General features: G+C 38.6%; 2 protein-coding genes across 4 annotated transcripts; one reads left to right on the top strand and one right to left on the bottom strand.

Moving 5' to 3' along the window:
• Positions 1–479: 479 nt before the first annotated feature.
• coq4 (coenzyme Q4 homolog (S. cerevisiae)) lies at positions 480–7436 on the bottom strand. Of its 2 annotated transcripts, none has more exons than XM_042509575.2 (7): positions 7244–7436; positions 6459–6611; positions 4011–4107; positions 3793–3895; positions 3514–3643; positions 1565–1658; positions 480–1174 (listed from the first exon to the last, which is right to left on the bottom strand). In XM_042509575.2, the coding sequence occupies exons 1-7, from the start codon at positions 7308–7310 to the stop codon at positions 991–993; spliced, it is 828 nt and encodes a 275-aa protein (XP_042365509.2). In that variant the 5' UTR covers positions 7311–7436; the 3' UTR covers positions 480–990. The 2 variants fall into 2 exon arrangements, with proteins under 2 accessions (XP_042365509.2, XP_042365508.2); XM_042509574.2 differs by having other exon boundaries at positions 6459–6614; positions 7244–7413.
• Positions 7437–7443: 7 nt separating this feature from the next.
• traf2b (Tnf receptor-associated factor 2b) lies at positions 7444–24409 on the top strand. 2 transcript variants are annotated; one of them, XM_042509571.2, is made up of 11 exons: positions 7444–7582; positions 13004–13206; positions 15418–15496; positions 15717–15815; positions 18262–18423; positions 18513–18587; positions 19380–19454; positions 21489–21713; positions 21811–22114; positions 22366–22514; positions 22606–24409. In XM_042509571.2, exons 2-11 carry the CDS (start codon positions 13031–13033, stop codon positions 22822–22824), a joined length of 1563 nt encoding a protein of 520 aa, XP_042365505.1. In that variant the 5' UTR covers positions 7444–7582; positions 13004–13030; the 3' UTR covers positions 22825–24409. The 2 variants fall into 2 exon arrangements, with proteins under 2 accessions (XP_042365505.1, XP_042365506.1); XM_042509572.2 differs by lacking the exon at positions 7444–7582 and adding an exon at positions 7824–7993.
• Positions 24410–24636: the final 227 nt, after the last annotated feature.

Here is a 24636-nt window from a genome sequence, read left to right as displayed (position 1 = left end):
ATATCCACAACTTCATGTAAGTAAATCATGGCTTATCTCTCTATCTTTGTACATTTTTTTCAAAGCAAACTGAGAGGACAGTGTTGCACAGTGACACTAAGCTACATGTAGAAGTTTTTTTTTTGTGAACTACGGAAATAACATAATTCACACATTTAAAAATAACCTTACAGTAACCATATATTTGGTATTCACCAGAAAAAATGGTTTTAACTAGAAAAATGAATGGGTATTTTTTTTGACACTGTATCTCACACAGCTGCCAAGTGTACACACTTTTACTTCCTGTAAAAAGGAGGGCCATCATTTATTGAGTATTTGATGAAACTGTAAGTTAGCAGCATGTCATTAATACTCAGTATTTTCACAGCAGTTTTAAATTGGAAAAACAATTGGCCAAATATAGCAGAAAAATGATGATATTGGACAAATGCTAATATTACTTTCCAATGCCGAATACAGATGACATCATACCAGTATTTAAGTAAAGAAATAATTTTTTAAAAATTTATTTCACTCATTGATACAAATACACATTTTCTGTACCATTCTCAACAACAGACAGTGACTAAACAAGACCTGTTGAATCTGACCTGTTGTCTATAGCAGTGGTTCCCAACCTTTTATGGCTCGCTATAACTGAGATAAAATTATCTAATATTTAATAAACAAAAACATTAGAAAAATGTCCAGAAAATGTCAAAACTAAGTTTCTTCTTTTTTTATTTTTTCCTCCAAACATCTCACAAGCCCTCAGACTGATCTGGTGACCCTTTGCTGGGAAGCAACTGGTCTGAAGGAGCAGAAAAACTCTGATATTACGTCACTCAAAATTCTAAGTAAAAGTTGACAAACCAAAGTTTGGCAAGTGTGACATTTCCTCAGTAGTTAATAACTTCCTCCCTTACAGTATAACAGTTGTAATCAATCATTTTTGGGTTTTGGGTTTGTGCTCTTCTGAAAGTCCAGTGATCTTTTTTTTTGTATTTCTCAGGTGTCCCTCTTGTTGGTGGCACTGACTATGACAGGAGGCGGCTCTATGTTGAGCTCTTCTCGGAGGTCTTCGATGCTCTGTGCCCATCGTCTCTCGTAGAAAACGCTGAGGACGCAGCGGGCGCGCCGACCGTTCTGCAGAGCCCATGGGCCCAAGGAAGTGAAAAGCGACTGTAAACGGCTGTAAGAAGGTAATACAAGACAGGAAAGGTTCAGCATGACACAACAATGAAAGGATTATTTGTTTTATTCTCGATACACCAGTTCCCCAAAAGCACAAGGAAGTTGTATAAGGAAGGGTTAACTATTTACAGGTAAAGAGACAGTTTACAGGTATTTGTTCATCATAACCACAAAAATGATTTACAGTTTTTGACTTGTTTCCTCTTATCCCTCTGTGGGACTCACACACAGACCTGGACAAAAGCCTAATCAGTATTAACTATTGGATTAATCAGCTCTGTTGTTTTTAATGAGTGCAAAAAACAGGTGAGCGAGATTACTACCATCGTCTCAAAGACAGTCCAGTACAGCACTGTATGTTAAGCTCTAGTAAAAACTGGTAGTGTACCTTGCATTCAGCCGAAGTGGCCCCAACACAGCTCCAAGAGCACACATGGGGAGCCCAGTCTGAGCGGCTTCAAACCATTTCACCGCCACCTCACCTGAGAGCAGCAGAAAGACATTTCCTGATTATTCCAGATGGAAGGAGAAGAGATTAATGCTGAAGCACATGAGCAATCTGCAACAAACTACAATACAATTGGCCGATATGCACTTACAGTCTGAAGAACATGTTTCCTCTGCATATGGCGTCGCAAAGAGATGGGTGCAAGATCTCACACATAATACAAAAAAATGCTTGATGTAAGGCTACCTCTCGATGCTATCGTGTTTATTTTGGGGTTATATTCAGCCACCCTAGTCATACCATTCAACTGTCTTAGCATGGAAGAATATCCCGAAGTCACCGGTGGGCTAACAGCTCAGGGAAATGAGTAACTATAATAATATGGAAAAGTTAACTTTTGATCTCAAAAGGCAGAGTGAAACCTTTGAGTCCTTTTTACGCAACTAATGCTTATGTCTTGGATATGCTACAAAATGATGATAATGGGAGAGATATGCTTAACTGTTAGGTTAACTTTGCGTAAGGTATGTCTTGTCTTATAACTATGTTGTATAAGAGAATAAACCAGGAAGAAGTCAATGGTTTAAAAAACCTTTTTTATAACCCTATTGCTTAACATTACTTTCCCCTTTTATCCTCCATGAAGAAGTGGTGTCAGCAAAAAAAAAAAAGCTTACATCTCAAATCTAAAAGAAAGACGTTTGAAAAGCAGGAAGTGAATTCAGACCACTGGGAATAAAAACATGGAAATGGTGAGGGCATCTACACGCAACACGAGATATTTTTGAAAACTGATGTTTTTCCCCTTTGTTTAAAAATAAAAAAAGAAACTGTCCACACAACCTTCGTTTTACAAAATATCTCTATATATCTGTCTTCAGCAGTCTACCTTGTCACAAAGGTAGACTGCTGTCACACCTGCTGGAGATCTCATCGCTGTTGATTGCCGTTCAATTTAAGGATGAAGGGGCTTGCTCAAATATACAAGTCAGGCTCTGGACATTTTCCTTCCAATCCTCATCGACAACAGTCCCTCTCTCTGCTAAGTTTGAGTTTAAAGTAATCATTAGACCAAACAGTGCCAACTGGTGGCCTGCCATTGTTGTTTCTAGCATATGCTCATGCAGATTATTAGACAATGGGCCCCTAGGCACAAATACGCATAAAGGCCCCACCACCTGTCCTAAAGAACAGCAGGCTTAAAATTACTCTTTTGTCAGTGTTGTTGTTGTTTTGCATCTCTTTGTAATTGTTTTGTTTTTTTGTGATTTTGTGTCTCTTTGAGGGCATTTTGTGTCTCTTCGAGGTCTTTTTGAGGTCTCTTCTTGGTGGGTATCTAATTATTTCAGTGACATTTTGCAGGAGAAGGTTGGGGGGCCCTAAGCCTGTCCCTGGTTGGCCCGTTCAGTAATCCATCCATATGTATGCTGATTACACAAAACAACAATACGCATGCACACACTGAAGAGATCGTGTCATTGTTTCCAGAATGCTTTGTTTTACACGTCCACACAGATAAACAGTAACCAGAGTTTTGAAAAAAATGCACCTTAGAGGGCGTTTTTTTTTTTTTTTTCATTTTTTTAGGATTAGTAACCCAAAATTTGATAAAACACCATAGAGGAAAGTATCAGTTCATGTGAATAATTGTATACATATAGACCTCAGATAAATTCTGAGGAGAATTTCATTGTTCTGTCAGCAGTAAAACATTTGGCTCCAGTTGTGTCTTTCAACTGGTTTTATCTGCCATGCACACAATAACTCTTAGGGAGGGAAGTGCTTGGCTATCAAGCTGAAATGACTAAAAAAATATATGACTTAGTCTGTGAATGTAATGACTAATAGATTATCTGTGCACCACTTTCAGTTTTTGAAGCCTGACTTACCCAGCATGTTGGTGGGCATGCCCAGTAAAGTGTGCAGCAAATCATGGACCTCTCTGTATCTCTGCATGACGTAAGCTAGCTCCTCATCGTCCACAAACTTCACGTCTGCCCTAGAGTCAGGTGTCACGTGCTGACAGAACGAGAGAGACAATGCATGAGTGAAGACGAAAGGGAAACTTAAAGGAGGGAGGGAAATCTGGGGAAATATGTTTATCTCGATGAAATCATTGTTGTCACTCGCTGTGAAAAATGAAACAACTATCGTCAGCAGACACTCACATTGTCCTCCAGAAAACGAAGGTATTCTCTCCCGAAAGAGCCGTCGGGCAGAGAAGCCATCTCGCTCATATCGAGTGTAGTCAGCCGGATCCTGGGCCTTTCTCTGCAATAACCAGTCAATGATGAGTACGCCCAAATCAAACTTTATTTACAGCAGAGACGTTTTATTTGACAGTTCCTAAATAAGACAGTAACTGAATGGTCTTATAGTGACTCACGTTAGGATAGTGTACCCTTCAGGATCGTTTCTCATCCTGTCCCTGAGATTTATCAACGCTAGGTGTCCCGTCGTCTCACCGAGCACTGCAACCATGTCTGTAAGGAGAGTGTCCGGCAACGATACAGTGTTAAATGTACAATACTGAGATTTGTTGCTGCTAAATTGATTGCCTCAAAATAACTTACATTTGAGATTCTCAACTCTGTTACATTGATGATACACAGTTTTATAATGTGCAGATTGTCTTATAATACTGTATATCTTAAATGTATTTAAGGAGCATCCCAGCAAATTTAGATGAGAATCAGTTTACTCATCACAAGAAATACCAGTCAGCCTGCGGAACAGCTGTTCAATGTCTTCTGTGGATTTGAGCAACATTTTTCAAGCCTGAGACAATGTCTGGGGAAAATGCCATGTCTGGTGATGTCATCCGCAGTATCTAGTTTTGTGTTTGGAGAATACTTAGTTTGAGAGCTGGAATAACCCCAAGTTAACTAGAAATAGGGCAAATGAAAAGGCACTATAGCTGCAGCAAGTTTGGAGATCAACTGACACTGAGGACTAAAGTCAGGTGTTGCCCTTTAAAGACACCTGCAGTCTCTAAACTAAATGTACATGACAGGTGTTTAAGTCCTCTTCCTCCCTGAGGTTTCAGGGTAACTGCACTGACATATGGCCTTTCTTTGTATCTATTCTCATTTCTGTTTCCAAGTTATTTTGAAAGCATGTAACAGCAATCTCCAGAGATTAAATGGATGACAATAAGTAAATGCACTTAGCCAGTACATGAGAAAAGAAACCTAAGGTACAGCCCCACACTGTAGCTGTTGGTATCATTTCACTGAAAACTAGAATTACCACCTGGCGTCTGTATGCCTCTGTGAACCAGTCAAGTCGCAGTTTTCATCCATGTCTGTCCACACTCGTATGAAGCCACGATAGTAGACAATGCTTAAAATATGGATGTTGCTACAAAAAAGCTACACATTCTAAAACAAGGATGCTTCACGCACATCCTTAATTTGGCAGCACAAAAGATCTATACAAACAGCTGTTTCAAGGTGGATACCCATGATTAGTGTCAGCAGTTCAGTGTCTGATCAAATATCTCCTGTTCTGCTCCTGCGTCATGATGTTGAATAATGGCCAGAAAAAGTGCTTTTGCTGAACATTATAATTTCACAGTGAAGTTGACCTTTTGGATATAAAATGCCATCACTTCAAAATTGTATTTTATTCGACATTTGTGTGATTTTTTTGTCATAATTAACAGTGCCCTTCGATGCAGCAGCCTGTAGCTCTTCAAATCCTTACTACTTTTTACTTGTATTTTGCTAAATGTTTCCATTTTTTTCGAGACCATGGCCCTTTCTGCTGAAGCACGACTTTTCTACCATGGAGAAGCACTTATCAACATCAGGAAAAGTTGTGTGCTCCTAACATCCTGGATCAAGTTGTTGGGCAGACTTTGCTGGAAGCCATTAAGGACACAAACTCTGTGACTTTGTTTAAAAAATGACCTTCTATATGAATTCTTGTCTTATGGAAAAAAATATGATTGTGAGGTTACAGTGACCTTGACCTTTTACCACTAAATTCGAATCAGTTGTTTCTGCCAAATTTGAGGAAATTCACTCATGGTGTTTTGAGATATTACAGGAATGACACTGATGCAAGGTCACAATAAGTCACTCCCACTCCCACTCAGTTATTAATTCCCACAGCCAATCAAACAAACCAACAGAATAACATATCCAGGACTAAAAAAGTTGTAAAGAAATTTTGTTAAATTGAGCTCAGATCTGTTTGATTGATTATCCAAAGGCTTACTTTTTTCCCCCTCAGAGCCCTGAGCCTCATTTTGTGGCCTTAATCAGGACATTTCATCCCCTAAAAAGGCTTGGACAATCAAGCGAGTGAACTTTATAATAAAACTTTGTTGAGATTAAATTCCACTGGGCTGTAATGTATGAAAGAGTGAAAGATGAATTAATCAATTAATTAATTGTCCGTAGCTGCTTGTCCTCCTAAGGGTCATGGGGGGGCTGAAGCCTATCCCAGCTATTATTGGGTGAGAAGCGAGATACAACCTGGACAGGTGGCCAGACTATCGCAGGGCTAGAGTCAAAACTTTTAATGGATTTCTGAAGTGTGGAACATTAGAGTTTTCCTTCTACAGTACTATCTTTAGAGCTTTTTCCATATTTGGCTTCAGATGGGCATGTATGACTGGGCTGAACCGCAGCACATTACTCATCTCTGGAAGGCTTTTTATGGTCTATTTTAAGATTGTCTTGATTAGTAGAGATGCAGGAAATGTGGGGATGGAGTGGGGGCATGGCATGGTTGCTGCAGTTATAATTGCATCAGATGCCGTCTGGAAAGGCATTTTCTTTCTTTGGAAAAAAGACAAGAAGACAGGAGATGACAGAGAAAGTCTCACCATGTCTGTAGGGATTCTGTAGTGCAGCCACTCCTGACCCAACAGCCAACAGGGCTTTCTGGATGGGGGTGGTTTGGATATGTCCAGGATACAGCCCATCATAGCGGATGTCTGTAAACAAACTCCTACTACTGTGTAGCTGGTGGACACACACTGCTGAGAAAAGAGGTGTAGCAGCATTAGAAACGTCATCACAACTGGACCAAGACAATCTAGTCATGCACTTGATATTTCTTTTATTACCCTCATGTAACAACAACAACTCAACAGCTTTTTTATAATGTTGCATATCAGACAATGGTGTTATATGACTGAATAATTTTACTCAAGTGGCGTTATTAACTGTTGCCATTTTCGCCTAACAACTCACGATTTAATGATTTAATGTGACAAATGCATTGTAAAGAACAGATGTATCACTATTCTTTCATTTAAAACTGTCGCAATGATATCTGGGCTAACTGTACATACAAGTATCCGCTCTGTTACCCATTTATTGTGAACAAAATTTGACATATTTTTTTCTGTTACGTCTCCTATAAAGATAAGAGTATCTTAGTGGCCAAACATTAAGAAACGACAACATAATTGGTGACATTTATCACCAACTCACAGCATAGCTGTCAGCTGAAGAGTGTGTGTACCGCTCCTGCGTTCTCTGGTAATGTAGCGTTATGCTAGCAGCTAGGCTATTACATTCATTAATTTCTACCTTAAACTGTTAAAATATATCTAGCTGTTTTCTAAAACGTAGAGACAGCATTTCGCTTTTTCGAAACTCATACCTTTGAAGATTAAATCGCATTGTCGCTGATTGAACCGTTGTAAAAATCTACCTACAAACAACCACATTGTGGACTCCAATGCGCATGCGCCTCTTTGAAGTTTCGCTCGGTTTTTTCTCCGGGGCAGCCCTGTCAGGTGGGCGGGGTCGGTCAGTTCAACGGAAGCACCGCAGAGCGTACAGGCAGAGTGCCCCCGACCTCACCGGCTGCCTTATCAATGAAAGTAAACGTACCGTTAAAATTGTAAACACAGCTAAAGGTTGAGCTGTCCTTCTCATGCGATAGCGGACGAACAGTTTCGCTTTCCGCCTGTCTTCAGAGACACTGTCAAGACACAAGGTTAGTTAGCTGAACTGGTGTTTCTGCTTGTCACATAAATAGCTCAGCAGTTTGCTGAGTAGATAATTCGCCAAACGTAGTTAGTACGACACCGTCTAACTTAGCTTGTAGCTGCATAAAGTTGTGTAAGTTAGCTAGCTTACTCAAACCAATAAGTAAAGTCTAAGTTAATGCTAAGTGTTGAGCGACATCATTGCTGGTTTTTAGTCAGTAAGCCAAAAGTAAAATAAGTTAAGGTGATGGTTGTTGTCACGACATGACTACCCACGAGACAATGTCCCACTGCTAATTTCCCTTGTGGCTCAAGCTTTATATGAGTAGTGGCGTGACGTGGGTTGAGGCGGGTGTAGCTCTGCTGAAATACTGGGGTTGGATTGTTTGTGACATGATAAAGCAGACTTTTCTGACTGGGTGAGTAAAGATTCGTGTTTAGTTGCAGTGCAGTATATTAGCGAGGTTCACAGATAGTGCAGTAACCCTTGATGGGTTTGTATAACAATTCCTGGCCAAAAACATGGCGAACACAGGGCGAGCACGCAGGAAGCAGACAGGGCAGAGTGTGTTTTCTGGCTCCAAACAGCTGCTACTAGCTTTTAGGAGGGAAGCTGTTGTGACTATATAAGTTCTGGTTGTGGAGACTGAAGGGATAGATTGGTCGTAACTTTACTTTTCAAGGCATTGTTTTGATTGAGAATGCAGCTATTTCTGATATTTCTTTCACAACTTCCATTTGTAACTTCCAAATTAGTTGACTGTAAGGATACATTTATGCCTCTTTTTTAGCACAGCATAGTGTTTAAAGTTCAGTGTTTGTTCTATGTTTTATGGCTGATTTCATGTTTGCTTCTGACATTGTGGTTTTTAAGTTTCTGTGGAGTGCATTGCAGATAATATGCATATGGTTTCTACATGAGATTGCGTGGTTTAATGATTGTTTTCACTGTGTTTGTTATAGCTACTCTCTCAAGGTTACTGTGGATACATGAACTAAACAAGGGCTTGAATGATTTTTTGTACTCTTGGTTCATGTTTCCCTGTAAGGCAATGTTTATGACTTCATTGTTTTATGTTTGTGCCCTTCCTGTTCCACATAGACAGGTTTGAACACATGAGAGTTGTGAAATTACAAAACAGTTATACTACATTATTATGCAATAAGGGACAAATGACAGTCATCATGCACCAAATGTGGTGGTGTATCAGCTATAGTACAGAAAACGATACCAGGGGAAACTGCTGTGGCTTTCTAATATTTTAGGGCTTTTTCTAAGAAGTGCAGTCTGTGACTTCCCGCCTTAAGTAACATAGGGGCAAAGTAAATAACTGAATGATTGTTATAATTATTCTAGAAAATTCCCAGTAAGATTACCAATATTGCTGTTTCATCTCCATGTGGTGGGACTGAAGTTTAAAATGAATATAAAGTATATATATATATATATATATATATATATATATATATATATATATATATATATATATATATATAGTTTAAAACATGTTTACATATGTACAAAATGCTGCAACATTTGTCTTAGATAGGATAGCCTTATAAAATGTAAATAATAGTCAAGAGTTTTCCAAAATATAAGCCTATATTTCAAACAAAGTCAAAATGATTTGTCAGATAACCAATACTCCAATACTGCTTTTTCATCTCCATGTTATGGGAGTGAAGTTTAATTAGAGTATTAATTTAAAATGTTTACACACAAACTCATACAAAATAGTGCATAGACTTTTAGTCTTGTGAGGAGGGATGACAAAATGGCAGTAATAATTAAGAGTTTGCCAGAATATAGGTTTTAAACAGTTAAAATGCTCTGTAATGTCATCTGAAAAGGTGGAAGCTAATTATCTTATCTTTGCATGAATTAAAATGTAAATTTAATGTTAATTAAATGAAATGGAGAGCATGCCAGGAGTTTGAATGTTACATAAAAGATTCTATTGTTTGTAACCTGAATTTACTATTATTACTAGAGGCTGCTAGTGCATTACTGGTCATATGTTCACTTGGGAAAATTTAAGTCTCATGATGAGCAGTTCAGTGCTCTTGCTATTTGTCTTGTGATCATGAGATTTTAATCATCATGAGAATGATATGTAAGGCATGGGTTCCTCTTTAGTGTGTTTCAGCTTTCAAACTTAAATTAATTTGTGGGTCATAGTAACCTTTTAATTTGCCTAGTTTCATTTAGAATTTGATCCATCAGACAGTTATAATCTCACTTCCCTACACCAAAGTTGAAGGAGATTCCCTGCATCTGAAAATTTAATCCATTAAATATAGGGTTCACCAAAAAGAGGAGTCAGAGATTTCCTGTTCCAGAAGAAATGCCATTTTTTTGGCATTTATGCTTTTATTGATAGTGACAGAGAGAGACAGGAAAGGCAGGGGAGAGAGGTGGGATGAAAGGCAGCAAAGGACCTTGGGTCAGACTCGAACCCCGGCTGCTGCAGTTATGACTCAGCTTTACCTGGTGACCCTCGGGGGCAGAGCACTCCAAGATGATTCCTAACTTTTTTTTGCCACATCAGCACGAGTAAGCCTCTTGCAGCATCGGCTGTTTAAGTATACGTGGCTGTTTTTAGACAGAGCCACATCAGCTCAAGACAATAACTTCCCTGTCAGTTTGTCTTTTTACACAGCCATAAAGCACAAACATGAAGCTCCCTTGGTCAGCTTGTGTAGTCTAAATATTGAATAGTGTTTTTTGTAACCAAACAATACCATGTGGGTTGAAAATATGGCATTTACCACCCCCTAGTGTAAACAGATAGCCTTGTTACCCTTTTCTCATGTTTGTAAAACACTGAGAACTTCTTGTTCTGTGTTTTTGTATTAACACCAGTGGCATTTTATTGGCACTGCATTTTAATTGATGGGTGTTTCTTTGAACATGAGTTGACAACACTCCTCAAAGCTATTTGGCTTTTGAACTGTCAAGAGTTTAAACCAGATAATCTAAATACCAGCTTTACAGTCAAGCAGAACTATTTCAAATGTCATATGTCGTGGCATGCAAAGCTGCAGCCTCTCTATATTCTTTGCAGATTTTCATGACACGTTTACATTAACTACATGATGACATACTTTACTTGCGTGCACACCCATAGTGTAGAGTTTTCTGCAGCTTTGTGTAAACCTAAACCCAGTTAGGCACTTTAACCGTCAACAAGCAGCTTTGTACATATTTGCCAATGGAGTATTTTCTGTGGACGTATTGTAATATGTCATTATAAGATGACATCTGCTGGTTTATGGGAAAAACACTCCCTACTCCATTTTCACCCACAAGGGATTTCTCAATGACAAATCTTGTACAGGCATGAAAGTTTGCAGATTTCTCATATAAAAGTAGTTCTACTACAACTGTGATTGTGCATTTAATGCAGTAGCTCATGGGGGTAATTTTTTTATTAACCACAACAGGCTTTTTAGTCTGGCTATGCTGTTGCATTTTACTGCCACCACTGCAGACTTTCTGGTTCACTTCCTGACAGCGATACTTCTAGTTTAATCTGATAAACACATACTAGCATTATTTGTGATGAGGAAATAGATGAGAGATTATATCTATGTCACACCATTTTTTTTTTGGTTTGTTTTTGCTGTTGACAAGGAGATCATGTTTAGGCTGATAATGCATCATTAACCAAGCAAGCTTAAAAGGGACAATTCACAATTCCCAGAATCAAAAAGGAAGAAAGTGTGCATCTACTAATGAAGGAGAGGCTGCTCGTTAAAGTGCGAAATGTAAAAATCAGTGGCTTCCTCCTTAGCTGATCTGTATTATTGGCTAGCTCAGTGGTGCAAGGTGAGCCAGCAGATGAGTCCGTTGGCTGGTGTTGTTCAGTAGAAAGAACGGTGGATTATCACGAGTAACCAGGTTTTGATTTCTGAAAAAAAGACATTGCTGTTGAGTTTTTCTGAAATGGCATTATTAATTTTACGGTGAACTGTCCCTTTAAACCTAGTAACAGTTCATGGCTTTTGATGTTTCACAAGAAACAGATAGTCCGAATATTGCAATATTGCATTGCATTGCACCTTGCATAATTGCATACTGACTGGTGTGGTCTATATTGCACCAGAAAGCAGATCAGACATTTTCACCAGTTGCAAAAGCTAGCATATTGTTTAATCAGAGGGAAATCCCTCAACAGTTTTAGAAGTGCCAGTCTTGATATGTCCATCAGGTGGCACCAACAGAAGGAATGCCCAAGTGACAAACAGAGCCTTTAAATTGTTGCAGTTACGATCATGCACCATGTAAAACTCAGATATCATATAAACAAAAGAAATTCTTATGAGTATTATAACCACAACCAACTTTGATCCGTGGCACATTGCATTGCATTCCAAATATTGTAGGCAGAGCATATAGTAATCACTATATGGCAGTACAAGCCCAATTAGTAGCCTGGTAGTTACTCTTTAAGTAAATCCATCTTGTAAGTAGTAATTAGCTTTCATGATGTAAAGCTGGATATCTCTGTCCTCAAGCAACAGTGTTTGGAACATAGGAAATATCTTTCATTACTTCATAAAAAATACACAGATTGAAACATGATGGTATTGTAACCTGAAATCTTATGTGTTGGCGAGCATCACCTGAACTGTAACAAATAGTGGCCATGGTGATCTTATTTGTCATAGTTTGCATCCTTTTCGATAAATTTGTATTGAGTATTTTATTTTATTTTATTTTTTTTTTTGCCTGGACTACGTACTACATACGTACGACGCAAAGTTAATAGTTAAACTTGTTTGGGAATTGTTCATAAGTTCGCACAAAAAAAGAAAATGATGAAATGCTGTAAGCATTAAGTAAGCTTGACTCTTGCATGCATCTCATATTGGCCTAGTAGGTGAGGAAAGCATTTTTAAGGTTTTACAGTTTTATTAGGTTCACAGCAAAGACATGCTAATGGTAGATCAGCCAGTGGTGATAGTTGATTCGGCCAGTAATTTAAAACAAAACATAAATGTTCTCCTCACATTATGTCTAAATGAATTTTCGTTGCACACAGGTTCCATTGTAAGCCCAAACTTTTTACATCTTTTGAATTTATGCAAAAACACGTCTGCATCATTTGAATGTAACTCATAAAGTTCTTTCAGGCTGCAGCAGCCAAACTTAACACGGTTTCACAATAATGAATCAGCCTTATACTCATTGTACAATTATTTGTTGAAAGGCTTGGATGCTGCCCACATAGCACTTGTTTGCTGTTGCATCCAATAGGTGTAACTTTGACATGCATGCAAGCCATTGCAGGTATGTCCCACGTACAATTACAACACAAGTAATTAAGGGTAACCTGTCAGAATTTATTGGTGTGACAGAGAAAACGAAACATGACTCAAGTCTTGTTTGTCCTTTAACAGTTTTTATGTGTGGTTTTCATTCACAGGATATAGCACCAGATTGATGGAGAAGGATGGCACGAATTTCGTTGGATTGCCCCAACTCTTTACAAGGGATCCCCCTCAGTGTGCTGTCAGTGCCCATGGAGAATAAATACAAATGTCAGCAGTGTCTCCAGGTCCTGAGGAAGCCTGTCCAGGCTCAGTGTGGCCACCGCTTCTGTGTACACTGCTTCAAGCAGCTCACCAGGTACACTGGAGGTCCTCAGACCACCTACAACCGTGTGAAATGCAAACCCCTTCTAATGCTTACCCTCTTACTGGACATGCTTCAGCACATCTTGTGTTGTCTTATCTCTGCTCGCCTCTGGGGATTTTTTTGCACCCAAGATCAATTCCTTTATTCAAACTCATCCCTCACATGACTGGACTCTTTTATTGAAGTCAGTGAATCACAAGGATCTGACCATGCTGACTCATTCTAAAGGTGTCATTGTTTTCTTTTCCACTTCTTTTTTCCTATCACTGGCTCATGCATTGTGAAAAAAAAAGATGACAGTACAGGACATCAAAGGAACAGTGTGTAAGAGTTAGGGGGATTTCGTTATATCTTGTGGTTAGAATTGCAGATTGCTGAAGCTTCTCCTGGTTGGAATTCCTTTAGTGTTTATTGTTCAGGAGGTTTTTACTGGGAGTCAGATTATGCGCAGAGGTCGTTTCTACTCCAAAAGTAATGGACATGGTGTTCTAAACACTGACTACATCAGTGTCTCATTACAAATCATTGTTTTCCAAACTTTTTCTCTGATTACTTAATTAAAGTACAGATGTTGAGGAAGTTTTTACCGGGAGCCGCATTATCCGCAGAGGTCTCTTCCTCTCCAAAACAAACTGAACCGGTGATTTAATCCAGTAAAAACACTGAATGAAGCAGTTTTACAATACAAATCAGTGTTTCTCCGATGCTGTTCATCTCATTAGAGACAGGCTGCAAGCCTCGCACCTGTTAATGTCTGCTCCCTTTTTTTTTTTACCATAAGATCCAGGCATTCACCGGGAGCTAAATTATCTACAGAGGTCTTTTCCTCTCTATAACAAACTGAACCGGTGATTTACACCGGTAAAAACACTGAATACAGCTGCTTCACGCTCCTCACAGAGCTGCTAGCTACAGTGGCCAACACGAAAAACACGGCTGGCCCTATCTCGAGCCAGTGTTCGGTTTGTCAGTTCCGGGCTACTGTAGAAACATAGCGGTGCAACATAGCGGACTGCCTGGACAAAGACCCCTCCCTATGTATCTAGGGGCTGATTACACCGCAACAGTTCTTGCATGAAACGTTACATTTTTGTTGCGGTTTGGCCTTTTGTTCTCATGACAACAGCGTTTGACAGCCTGAAAACGCGATATTTGAAACGGGTTTCCAGAGTGTAATCTTTTGAAAACAAAACCTAGTCTGCCGCCGTGTAAACTGGCAATGGACAAATACTGTCAGAGCAGTGACGTCACGGCCACGCGTGTGTGGTATTCTTCTATGGTGTGTCATTACAAAGTTACACCGCCAACTACTGGCCTGGTGTGCACACTACAGCATTTTCGGTTGTTTTGTGCTTCCGTGTACATGAAGACGGTTTTCACAGTGTTATCATATGAATGTGGATATTTTGAACAACGCAAAGTTAAGACTTTTCCATTTTTAGTTGGGCCGTTCTCGTCTAAACGTGGCCCTAAACAGCTCATTCGAAGGTACCAAAAACGCAGTGATTCTTATCTTCACATTATTAAACAATAACTATATCCTCCTAATCTTAGACACTGGACCTTTAAAATCATTTTAACAACTTTACATAAAACCACATATTAAACAAAACCTTTTATAACATGTATGTGTTGGAGTCTCATTTTGCTTATCTTCTAGCATTCAAACAACAGCAAAAAGCATTTCACTTTCCCAAATCCCATGTGAATAGTTTGAAATCCACAAATACCTGTGTTGTGTGACTTTCGTTATGTGTAAAATATTGTTTCACATGTGCTTATCTTTAACCTTTAAACAAAACCACATGTGAAAAGTGAGGTGATTTCACATGACCTATTCAAAAGCCACTGCTGCCTCTACATGAGAAGTCATCGTGTTATAATGATAATTTCACATGTACTTTGTGTTGTGTGTGTGTTATTCATTTATTTGTCTTCAATCTCGCTAAAGCTGATACATTCTTTCTCATAAATTTCCTGCACCTTATCAAAGGTTGTTAATTGCAGCAATCTTATACGCTTGCTTAAAAGCTTCAGTCATTGCTGTTGTACTTTCTATCAATGATTCATCTAATTGAGCTGTTGTCCATACTGGTAAGCAGTTGACCTATGAATGAATCAGCAGGAAGTTTTTGCTGACTGCTGGCGCCAACCTGCTGGGTTTTTTTAACTATAAAGTCACAAACCTGTTTTGTTTGCCAGTTCTGGGCCAAAGCCTTGTGAAGCCTGCCGCCAAGAGGAGATATATGAGGAACCCATTTCCATTCTAAATAGCAATGAGGTAAGTTGAGAAGTATGTAAATTTGTCAGTCAACATTTTTACTTTATGAGGTGTCTTCCTTGTAATTAGTTTAGCCCCCTCACTCCCACACTGATTCAGAGGAAACCGATGGGATTTTCCTTCACCACAACCTCAAACAGTGCAACCTTTTATGTCTGTCTGCTATTATGATTCATGGCTTTGTGAGTAGACTTCATGTTGTTCTTTGTTTGCCCCCCAGGCATTTCCGGACAATGCAGCCGGTAGAGAAATAGCAAGTCTTCCTGCCAGGTGTCTAAACCAAGGCTGTAATTGGACAGGCTCAATAAAAGAATATGAGGTGAGGTATAAATATCAGCTTTTTTATGTCGCTGTGGTTGTGCTTAGTGTTGTTCCTGTCTGCCTGTTAACAGTGTACAAGTGTCAGTTTACTCTAACCAAACCGGTGCTGTCAGTATTTTCTGTGCATCTCTAAACTAACATCACCCACAGTTTCCTCACCAAATGCTGCATTCCCACGTCGCTGTCAGGTTTTCTGTTTTTTTTTTTTTTTTTTACCCCTGCAGCCCTCAGCTCACATTATGGCTGAAACATGTGGTTGTAGAAAGCAGAGAAGCAGAGAAACAGGAAGTGAAACTTGACATGCTGGAAAGTCCCCATGTTACCCGCTCAGATAACAACGGCTCAGTGGGGAAAGTACCAGGGTATAAAAGGCCATTCAGCTCAAACTGCAGAGAAAGGGTTAAACTAACTATTACAGTATAATGAAACTAGATTAAGACTGCACCAGTTCTCAAGGGAACTAGTTAATTTTACACTTACTGTTAAGATATAAAACAGTTTCAGACACATCCTTTACGCAGAGTGCGATTTGTATAATGACAGAAAATCCCCGTTAGGATCATAAAAGCTGTCTGTGTTTCTGTTTGTGTCTGCTGGTTTTGTTTCTACTGTAAATATCTCTGTGTGGGTTGAGTTTTTTCTTTAGTAAAGAGTTGGCTCCCTGCTGACAATACTGTGGAAAGGCTGTGTGCTTTCTGTCAGTTTGTGGATTTCAGTGTAGCTCAATCTAGATGAGGAAATGTTGTGATAGGAGGAAATAATTTAAATTAGAACACTAAGCTGATGCTGGAGATTACTTTTGCATTTTTGCAGATGTGGTTCTGACTTGTGAGCTCGCTGATGCTATAAAGAGACACGTGTTTGCTTTCAACGGCCATGCGGTCAAAGTTTGCATCAGTTAGAGGGTTACAGAAATAAGTATATGCCGTGTGATAACACTCGTGTTTGTGTGAGCATCTGTGGGCTGCTGTGTTAGTCACGGTTGTGTGGAAAGATCCGCAATCCTTAGCTAGCCGTACACACCCAAAACTAACTGGAAAAATAGACAAAACTAATGTGTCAGTGGCACAGTGAGGACAGGGATGTGACTGGAGAACGATTAAAGGTGATTCATATTTGGTTATTCGGTTCGAGATTTTCTTGTGCGGCATGTTTAAAAGATTGAGCATTCAAAACGAAAAACTGGCTAGCCTACCTGGGGTTGTGGCTCCAGCGTGCTGTTTGTAGTCATTATGAAAGAGATTAACTTCCTTGTGGACAATCTCCACCTCCTAGCGAGCTCCGCCCTGTTTGCTTCCCGGCATTTTTTAAAAATATAGTGTATTCGATTATTAAGCATTTCAATACAAAACCCTCTTTTTTAAAGCAGTTTGTTATTTCACCTCCACTTCTTTATTTCTCTTCTGTTTTTTTGTACTTCTTATTTTTGGGGCATTCTGTTTTGTTTTTACTTTTAAGGTCAGATGTTTGAAAAAGCTCTTTTTAAATCTCACCTCTGTATATTATGTTTTAACAAACACATAATACAAATAATTAAAGTGGACGTCTTGGAATATTTCTCCTAATTGTGTCTCAGAATAACTGCATAATTATAATTACCTAATATCACTTTCATGTTTAATTCAGTGCACTGTTGTTACCCTTCACCTGCTTTCTGCAATGGAGATGAGTCAGATAAATAGTGTTTTGTTTTTCCACATTTCAACCGTCAGTACATGCTTTACAGGTGTGTCTGGCAGTTGTATTTGTGCAGATGATTGACATGACTGATGAAGGTGTGTCTTAATATATAACTGAGAAATAACCAGATGCTTTTATGACATCTTTAATCATCCACTTTGTAAATGGAATGCACGCAAGGATGTTGTAACACCATTAAGCCATAAAGCACAACTGTCTGTCTTTTTTTTAAAAAACAACAATGAAAACCAGACACATGCAGGCTGTACAGGGTTCCCATAAGGTGCTTGAAGGGCTTGAAGTACCTGAATTCGGCATTCAGAAATTTAAGTCCTAAAATACCTTATAAAAATCAGACATTTTTTAACTTGGTCCTTAATAGAATATAATTAAGTAAAAAACAGGATTTTAAAATATTTACGAAGATGTATTAGATAAATGTTTTAAACTCATGCCATATAAGCACCAATTGGTTGGTAAACACCACTAAAAAGAGGCCACCAGGATGTTTCACCCGACTTTCGGAGGAAATAAGCAGCATTTTTTTTTATTAATAAGCTGATTTTAAGCCCTGGTTGCATGCCTGCTTTATTTGCAAATTTGCACAATTTTCTTGCAACAGATGGTTGTGAAAAAAAAAAATCAAGAAATAAGTGCTTGAAAAACATACCTGAAAGTCCTTAAATGTGTCTCGCCCGTCTGTATGATCCCTTGGAGTAAAAAAAAAATAAAATAAATAATAATAACGTGTCCTCCATCTTTAGGCTCAGCATGAAGGTCGCTGTGAATTTGAACGGATGCAGTGTGAGGCCTGCCAAATGTCAATCCTTCGTACGGAGAAGGACAGACACAATGAGAGAGAATGTGAAGCAAGAACGCTCAACTGTAAATACTGCAAAATGACCTTCAACTTTAAAGACATCAAGGTAAGAGTCAGAGATCATCTAGTGGCTGGTTTTTTGTGTGTGAATGGACACATAATAATAACTCATGCTCCTGTTTGGTGTGTTTTTAGGCGCATGATGAAATCTGTCTGAAGTTTCCATTACAATGCAAGGACTGTGGCAAGAAGAAGATACCAAGAGAAAAGGTTTGAGCTGCTCCACAAATAACTACCTTCAACTTTCCATAATGTTTTTTAATTACTCACCGGGCTCTTAGGTGTTATAGTCTTTGAAAAACCTATAAAACAACTTTCATGTAGCTTCTTTGTACTGCAACTAGGCAGGGGCGTCATCGTGTTGGGGAAAGTGACACTGGTTAGCCAGGGCTGTAGTGGGAGGGGGGCTTTCCAACACCCTTGAATGAAAAGTTTTATTTGCAGTTTTTCTCTAAGTAGTTAGTGCCATAACTTAATTGAAATTGGCAGAATAAATCAGTTGAAAGACTGGACTTTCCCTGAGGCCCCGCTCACAAGGCACAAAATGGTTCAGTCCGCCCCTGTACCAAATGCAAAGCAGAGTGAGCAAATGCTTATGTTGCCAGAGCACCAACATACAAGTCTTTCCCAGATAAAGTGAACTTGAGGTTCCATAAGAGAAAAGAAAGAAAAGATAAAGAAAGCAAGCTGATTTTGTAAAACAACTATTCAAATGGCGTCAGAGAGACAAGGATCAAGAGAGGAAGGGTGGGGGCCCACAGAGACTGCTTATGCACAGGCCCAGAATTTCGTGCATACAATATTCACTGAGTAGTTCAGTTTAAAGAACATTTCTAGGTCAAGCAAACATCTTTATCTTTGAAATGGAGATTAAGAGCAATGGTGCCTTTGAATTCCCTTTATGACTACTAACTTTCTTTTTGACTCATGATCCTGTTCTCTGCTTTCACTTTTCTGTTTCAAGTTGATTCACTGTTGCACTCTTTTTTTCTTGACCTGCAGTTCAGTGACCACAGCAAAACATGTGCCAAGTCAAAGAGTGCCTGTCCATTCAGTGATGTGGGCTGTAAATCTGTGGTAGGTACAGTATTTTAATCAAATGTAATGGTTTCATTGTGTCATGTTTTATGTAATGCAAATACTTTGTTGGAGGCTGGCTTGTTTTACAGGTATTTTAAAGGAATCTGGACATTCTGGGAAATAGTTAAATGAAAAGAATAATTATCTGTACTGTAAATATGAAGCTACAGCCTGATGACTGTAAGCTGAGCTTGGCATAAAGACAGGAATCGGGAAAACAGCTAGCCTCGTTCATTTTTAAGTTTACAACATTTTTCTGCTTTTTGAAATGAGAAATAGAAAGAGACCAGTTCATAATTTTCCTCGGTTGAGACTGAGTCTGCCTCCATGCTGAGGACGGCTATGGCCAGAGGCATTATGTTCCCAGGTTGTCCCTCCGTCCGTACGTACAGTCCTGACCTTAAGGGAATTTCTTCAGATTTGCCACTAACATCCACTTAGACTCAGCAATGAACTGATAATATTTAGGTGTTGAAGGCCACTGTGACCTCGCATCCCTCTCATTCTCACGAACACAACATCTAATAAACGCCTTGAGGGAATTTCCTCAAGTTTGGCTCATGTCCACTATGACTCAAGAATGAACTAATTGGAATTTTTTTGTCAAAGGTCAGTGGTTTGTTATGTAGCTATGACAAAGGGGAACTGTTCATGGCTACATAAGCAATAAGTGCAACTTCACATGTTCATGGAGGTGTACAACCACAAGGTGGCAATCCTAGTTTTTACACTTGTGCATAACAAATTAACATGATATAACAAGTTAGCTTTAGAGGTGCTGGTAGGTTGTTTTTTGAAGAGAGCCAAGCTTGCTGTCTCCTGTCTTTATGCCAAGCTAAATGCCCTCTGGTGTTGGCATCGTATTTACCGTGGTGTAAACATTTAATTTTCCACAGAACTTTTTATTACACATGAGAAATGTCAGTTTTTCTCTAGGCTGTTTATACTGGTTTCAAATGTGCAGAGCTCAGTGAGGTGTCATGTATTTCTATGCAGCAGTGATGATTTAGAAACATTTGAATCAAATGTGATGACAGTTGAGGCGTTTGCTTGTTGATGTTACCATGACTCTGTGAAACTACACCCACCCACACAGCCCTGAAGGAGTAGATTAGATAGCTTTTTAACTGTTAAACTCTATGAGTTGGATAAGATGGACATCAATAACCCATTTATGAGGCTCCTCCCAGTTAAGATCATATTTGGCATATGGTGTTTACACCAGCACAGAGAATTTATAGCCTTGCTTTTATGTGATGTCATTTTTTTATTTTCTTTATTTTCTTTTGTTTATTTGTGTTTATTTTACTTATTTTATTCATGTTTCATTTATTTTACTTCCTTTTATTTGTGGTTTTATATCTTGTATTTCATTTTGTAAGTTTTGGTGTATTTGTTTGTATTATTTTATATTGTCACTCTGCATCCTGCATCTTGCATTGTTTGTCCTCTTTTTTTAAAATTATATCCTAACTTCTACCTTAGTTATGTCTCGCTTGTGCTCAAGAGGACTTACTTTTACTGCTTTTGCTTTGTTTGTCAAACCACTTTGTAAACTCTGTTTTTAAAGGGACTATATAAATAACATTATTATTATTATTATTATTATTAGAAGAAGAAGAAGAAGCTAGCATATTCAGGTTTCTCATCAATGCAATACGGTGTTTATATGCTCAAACACATAAATGGAATATTTCAAAAACAGGATCATAAACGGGTATTCATGTCCATGTAAATACACGCTATGCTATTTTTCAAGGCATGTGTTTCATGTGTTTACATTAAAAATCAAGAATTGGGTTCTGTCAGTATTGTATGGAATAATACTCAGAGTTGCAGTGGTTTGAAATGTTATTAGGAACCAGACTTGGATAAGTGTCTTTTTCACAGTATAAAATAAATGACAAATGCTCATTTAAAAAGGTAGATGTGGCTTTACTACCCTGAAAAGTAGTGAAAGTTTATGCCCCTACAGTTTTCAGTTCAGTCCATTCCAGTGGTATTTCTAACAAGCTCTATTGTGTTCCACAGATAGACAACGGGAAGCTGAGCGACCATGAGCACAGCAGCACCATGGAGCACTTGCGTCTGCTGCTGCCCATGGTGCTGTCCATGGCTCGGACTCGTGCTGATGCTGTACCTCAGGGAGAGTGGCAGGAGGACTCAGGTCTGGGCCTGTACAGGGCTCCTGAGGAGGGAGTTCCTATGGGCTTGGGAGCTGCAGCCTCCTTGCATTCTGTGGACGTGGACAAAAAGGTGAGTCTTAATGGATTTAATACTCTTCATTATTTACCATTAATGTTTTTAGGTTTTGATATAGGATCTAAATGTATTTGTTGTTGTTTTTTGACAGGTGAATGCTTTAGAGAACATTGTATGTGTCCTGAACCGAGAGGTGGAGCGCAGCTCAGTTACATTGGAAGCTTTCTCGCATCAGCATCGTTTAGACCAAGAAAAAATCGAAAACCTCTCCAACAAAGTGCGTCAGCTAGAGCGGACAGTCAACATGAGAGACTTGCAACTGTCTGAAACTGAGCAGCTGGTGCGAGAGCTGCAGTTCTGCACCTACGATGGAATATTTGTGTGGAAGATCTCTGACTTCTCCCGCCGCAGACAGGATGCTGTGGCCGGTCGAGCACCTGCAATGTTCTCACCAGGTAAGATGAAAGATATAATCACCACCTTTCATGCATTTCAAAGGCCTTTTGTACATGTGGCATATCTTATGTCTTAGCTGAATGAACGCAGATCATGTGGTGTGCATGATGTGTTGGCGTGTAGTCAAGGGAAATTCCACCTCACTACGCCCGTGTTGTCCTTCAGGGAGTGGACGCATCACTCTCATTCTCACATGACACTGTTTCAGGCTCGTTTTTACATTCTGCATTCTTCTTGTTCCACCTCACAGCCTTTTACTCCAGCAAGTACGGCTACAAAATGTGTCTGAGGCTGTATTTGAATGGTGACGGGACAGGGCGAGGAACGCATCTTTCGCTGTTCTTCGTTGTCATGAGAGGAAAATGCGACGCTCTGCTCAAATGGCCATTCAGTCAGAAGGTATCCACACTTAACGTGTGATCTTTCCGCTCATTTAATTCCACCATAGCTGCAAAGAACAGCTCAAAACAAGCTCCCTGTCTTTCCCCAGGTGACTCTGATGCTTTTGGATCAGAACAACAGGGAGCACATCATCGACGCTTTCCGTCCTGATGTGAGTTCCACATCCTTTCAACGGCCCATCAGCGAGATGAACATCGCCAGTGGCTGCCCGCTTTTCTGTCCGCTGGCTAAACTGGCTGGCAAGAGCCCCTATCTGCGAGATGATACGATTTTCATCAAAGCTATTGTCGATCTCACAGGCTTGTAGGGTGTAGTCTGTGGAAGGTACACCAAAGCATGTAAACCAAAAAACACAAAAATTGAAAATTAATAGTTATATTACTAATAATGAAATATCTATATGATATTATCATAATAAGAATGATAATATATTAAGATGTAACTATGGTATTACACAATATATCTACACTATACTTTTAAGAACGTCTTCAGGTGTCACATGACAGATGAAGGGTGTGTAGAATAATCGTGATGGTGGGTCTTTAATGGTTATGGTATCCATCTTTCGTGAAGCAATTGGATATAAAACATTTAAGATATTTCTCTTTAATGTCTTGTGCATTCACACAAAAAGTTTCAACTATAAAGTTGTCAGTAGGCGTTAAGAAGAAGTGCTTAAAAGAGAATGAGACAGAACTCAAGGCGGTCATCTGTCATCCTAATGTGACCTGTTGACATATATATTTAATTATATAAGATCTATTTGTATCAAATACCTTGTTTATATTATATATAGATATCTATCTAAAGTATATATTATAATAATTATAATACAATGGACTCCGCTCTGCATTATGTGGGTCTTCACGTCAGCTTCAAACTTGGCCAATCCATCCCTCCAGAAACAATATTTTGCACCCTTTCAGTTTCCCTTCAATATTTTAACATCAAAGCTTTTACCGGATAGTTTATAATTCTGTGTAAGTGCATACTTTTAAATCCCAATTAATGTGACCTTGTAACATCTATGTGAAAAGACGCATACATCGTTCAGGCCGTTTAAACAATACCTAGTGCTGACATAAAGTTTAATGAACTCCAAGAAAAGAGATTAACAGAGATGAATTATATAATACACCTTTTTTTTGCCATACAAGTAGTATGTAAGTATCCTTATCCTTAAGTATCCTCCTAAACAACTTCAGCATGTCTGATGAAGCAAGCCACTTTTTATCATGTGGACATAACATAACCAGCCAATTATCAAGTGTCATCTCTGGTCATGTAGTGTAACACAGAACATACTTTTGCACTTTGTTTTTTTTTTTTTTACCTTAAATTTATTCTAAATTGATAAGAGATGTGGAGGGAAAGAAACATTTTGAAATCATAAAGGACGATATTTCCACAGCCTGTAAAACTGAACAATGCTAAAAAAAAATCTTGTCTTAGATAGACCCCAAATACAAGACTGGAGTTTCATCGATAGCAAATAATAGCAAGTTAATGTAGTAAAAACAACAATAACACCCTTATATCTTCATGTGTTGCACACATTCCTGCTTGTGCTATTAGTTACTAGAAATACTGATATTTACTATATATTTTATTCACTTCTCTATATTACAGTATACATTATATATTTTTTTCCTGTTTTAATTTGGTGTATTTTTCCAATATATATATATAACATGCTTCTACCATAATCACCCGAAATTTTCTTATGTATCACCACTTCATATAAGTGTAAGATTGCATATTACTATATTGGTATACTTGGTATTTACTTTATTAACACATCAATAATTAACTAAGTTTAAAAGCAGTAGTTCTTGCTGGATACTATGAAATAATTTGGACGTCTTTGTTTACAGTAAAGTACTCCACTTTCACTCCTCTCATATTCATTATTGCTTATTATTGCACATCATGTTTAATTCAATGTTTAATGCCATGTTCACTGTTATTTAGGAACATATAAAACTTTAATTATAAAGTAATATACAGAATAACTCAGCTTAAAAAAATAGTTGATCAACAGATAATTGTAATATAAACCTAATATATCTTTGGGTTTTTGTATCTTTTAGGAAGACACCTTGGACTTTAGGAAAATTTA

Source organism: Plectropomus leopardus, chromosome 20, assembly GCF_026936395.1.
Source record: "Plectropomus leopardus strain MGB_pleo_1.0 chromosome 20, ASM2693639v1, whole genome shotgun sequence".
Taxonomy (NCBI): Eukaryota; Metazoa; Chordata; class Actinopteri; order Perciformes; family Serranidae; genus Plectropomus; species Plectropomus leopardus.
This window is presented reverse-complemented; position numbering and strand designations above follow the sequence as displayed.

Bases quoted from the DNA above. Each gene is read 5' to 3' on its own strand.
- coq4 (XM_042509574.2), bottom strand. From the start codon at position 7,310: ATGTGGTTGTTTGTAGGTAGATTTTTACAACGGTTCAATCAGCGACAA. The intron at 4,108-6,458 runs GTGAGACTTTCT...CTCTCCTTACAG, and splicing joins ACAGAATCCCTACAGACATG to ACATGGTTGCAGTGCTCGGT. The intron at 1,659-3,513 runs GTAAGTCAGGCT...TGCTGCTCTCAG, and splicing joins CATGCCCACCAACATGCTGG to GTGAGGTGGCGGTGAAATGG.
- traf2b (XM_042509571.2), top strand. From the start codon at position 13,031: ATGGCACGAATTTCGTTGGATTGCCCCAACTCTTTACAAGGGATCCCC. The intron at 13,207-15,417 runs GTACACTGGAGG...TTTGTTTGCCAG, and splicing joins TGCTTCAAGCAGCTCACCAG to TTCTGGGCCAAAGCCTTGTG. The intron at 21,714-21,810 runs GTGAGTCTTAAT...GTTTTTTGACAG, and splicing joins CTGTGGACGTGGACAAAAAG to GTGAATGCTTTAGAGAACAT.